This window comes from Fulmarus glacialis, unplaced genomic scaffold, assembly GCF_000690835.1.
Source record: "Fulmarus glacialis isolate BGI_N327 unplaced genomic scaffold, ASM69083v1 scaffold30410, whole genome shotgun sequence".
In the NCBI taxonomy this organism is placed as follows: domain Eukaryota; kingdom Metazoa; phylum Chordata; class Aves; order Procellariiformes; family Procellariidae; genus Fulmarus; species Fulmarus glacialis.
Genome location: NW_009188868.1, coordinates 2,071 through 4,577, shown reverse-complemented (window position 1 = coordinate 4,577; position 2,507 = coordinate 2,071). Strand labels below are relative to the sequence as shown.

The window sequence follows — 2,507 nt, the reverse complement described above, 5'->3', positions numbered from 1 at the left end:
GGTGCTGGGTCCCCCAGGGGGTCTGTGCCCCAGGTGGGGGGCTCTGGGTGCTCTGGGTGCTCACCCCCTCTCCCCTCTTCTTGCAGGTGTGGAGCTGCGCAAATGAGAAGCAGGTGAGCGAGAGCGGGATGGCAGCTGGGGACCCCATCCCCTCACCGTGTCCCCAGCCCCCGGACACACCGTGATGCTCACACGGTGACAACAGGGCCCCTGTTCCCCCCAGCACCCACTCACCCCTGCCTTGGGGCACCCCGGGGTGCAGCACCCAGCACCCCTGCTCCAGTTCGCGGCTCCCCCCAGGGCACCCCAAGACTGCAGCACCCCCTGTGGCAGCAGGGCTGGACCTAGAGCTGACCAGGGGCTAAAGGACACCCCCCGAGGGGCTGTGGGGGGTCTTGGGGGGCCGGAAGCTCCCAAAGTCGCACACGCTGATGCCGCATGCACAGCGCTGCACATGCACGGCAAGTGCTGCACACAGCCCTTGTGCGTGCGCTGCACACACTGCAAACACTGTGCATGCACACACTGCATGCATGGCCCCTGTGCATGCACTGCATGCGTTATACATGCTGTGCCCACCACACTGCACATGCCGCACACCCAGAGCGCATGCTCTGAGCACACTGCAGAGGTGCCGGGCACAGCACCAACAGACACTGGGCACACACTGCACATGTTGGATGTGTTGCACATGTGTACGCATAGATGCTGCGCATGCAGCACACCTGCACGCACAGTATGCACGCTCTGCAGGCGCCTCCACTGTACGCACTGTCCAGACACTGCGCACACACTGCACGCACTGCGTCCCCACAGATGCGGTGCACAAATTCACGGTGTGCCTACACATTGTGCACAGCCTGCGTACATCGCATGCACTGCAGTCCTTGCACACTCACTGAGCTGTGCGCACTGCACACACACTGCATGCGCTGCACACATACGCTGTGCCCTGCATGCTGCAGGTGCAGACATTGCGCTGTGCATGCTGCATGCACGGCACACGGACACGGCACCCTGGGCACTGCGCACTGCACTTGCACTGCACGCACTGCACGCAATGGGCATGCGGCACAAACTGCCCTGCACGCGCACATCCAGCCCCGCACACGCACCCCCACGCTGCGCACACACTTCACCACGTTCCACCCACACTCAGTCCACTGGCTGTGCGCCCTCCCGCTCCCGGCCACGCGCAGCCCTGCGCACACCCCGGGCACCCACACCCGCCCGTGTGGGCAGGCTGCAGAACTGCGCACGTCCCCATACCCGCAGACGCATTGCTTGCACCCGCACTGCCCGCTGCGCGCGCAGGCACTCACCGTGCACAGCCTGAGCAACACCCACCCCCTGCGTGCTGCCCTCTTGGGACCCCCATTTATTCCCTCCCAGAATTATCTGACGTTCCCTGTCCCTCCCCACACCCATTTGGGCATTAGCCGAATTTTTGCCGGTGGGTCTGGGCGATGCAGCGCCTTCCCCTTGGCAGAAGTGCCCCATTTCCATGTTTGCCTACATCCTCGTGGTAGAAAGGAACCCTTAATCCCCAGCAAATACTGCAGGAAGATTTCAGATGCCGGATAAAAAGCTTAAAGATGAAACGTTGCAAGGGCTGAAAATGCTTATAAACGTGCAGAAAAAAGGTTATTAGCCGGGGGATGGTGCTGGGTCTCTCCGGCCGTGCTTGGGGACCGACATTGGGTCCTCCAGTTGTTCAGGGCCAGACTCGTAGCCCATGGGGAAGAGGGGCTGGAGGAGAGGAGCTGGGCTGGAAGGAGGGAGCCGACCCGGGCTTGGTGGCTTGGTCCCCTGCACACCAGGACGGGGGGAGGTCGGGTCGGCTCTCAGTGACGGCACTTTCGTAAAATCCTTGGCTTTAGGGGAAATTTGACTTTTAGTTTTGGTTGGCCGCATTGGCCTGGACCGTGGAGCCAAGCGCAGGGTGCCCAGGGCACCGTCCCCGGGACCCCAGGTCAGTCCCCGGGACACCGCGGCCCTGGGGTAACGCTGCAGCGGAAGAGAGGATTACACCTTTGTGTAACTTGTTTCTGGGGCCACCCCATCCTCCCGTCCATCCGACCACTTGTCTGCCTGTCCCCGGCCTGGGGTTGCATGGGGGGGGGTCCGATGTCCCCACGCCCCAGCTAACCCCGCGGTCCCTCGCAGGCACCGCCATGTTCCTTAATAAGTGCGAGGGGGACCTGAGTGAGCTGCGGAAGCCGGGGGACAGCGAGGGCACCCCGCCAGCCGCCACCGAGGAGGAGCAGCCCAAGAAGAAGCACCGGAGGAATCGCACAACCTTCACCACCTACCAGCTGCATGAGCTGGAGCGCGCCTTCGAGAAGTCCCACTACCCCGACGTCTACAGCCGCGAGGAGCTGGCCATGAAGGTCAACCTGCCGGAGGTCCGCGTGCAGGTAGGGAGGACGCCCGGTGGCCCCGGCACCCCGGACCTGTCCCCTGGGCAGTGGAGGGGGGGGCAGGGGGGCGGGGGATACTCACGGGGG

At 63.7% G+C, this 2,507-nt stretch overlaps 1 protein-coding gene across 1 annotated transcript in view; it reads left to right on the top strand.

The window, feature by feature from the left end:
• Nucleotides 1–82: 82 nt before the first annotated feature.
• LOC104078494 (retinal homeobox protein Rx1) overlaps nt 83–2,507 on the top strand; it is a gene marked incomplete at its 3' end in the record, with an annotated part of 4,490 nt that continues 2,065 nt past the window's right edge. Inside the window, exons 1-2 of the mRNA XM_009580147.1 lie at nt 83–113; nt 2,167–2,417. Coding sequence (XP_009578442.1) covers nt 2,175–2,417 — 243 coding nt within the window. The remainder of the gene's footprint in view (nt 114–2,166; nt 2,418–2,507) is intronic.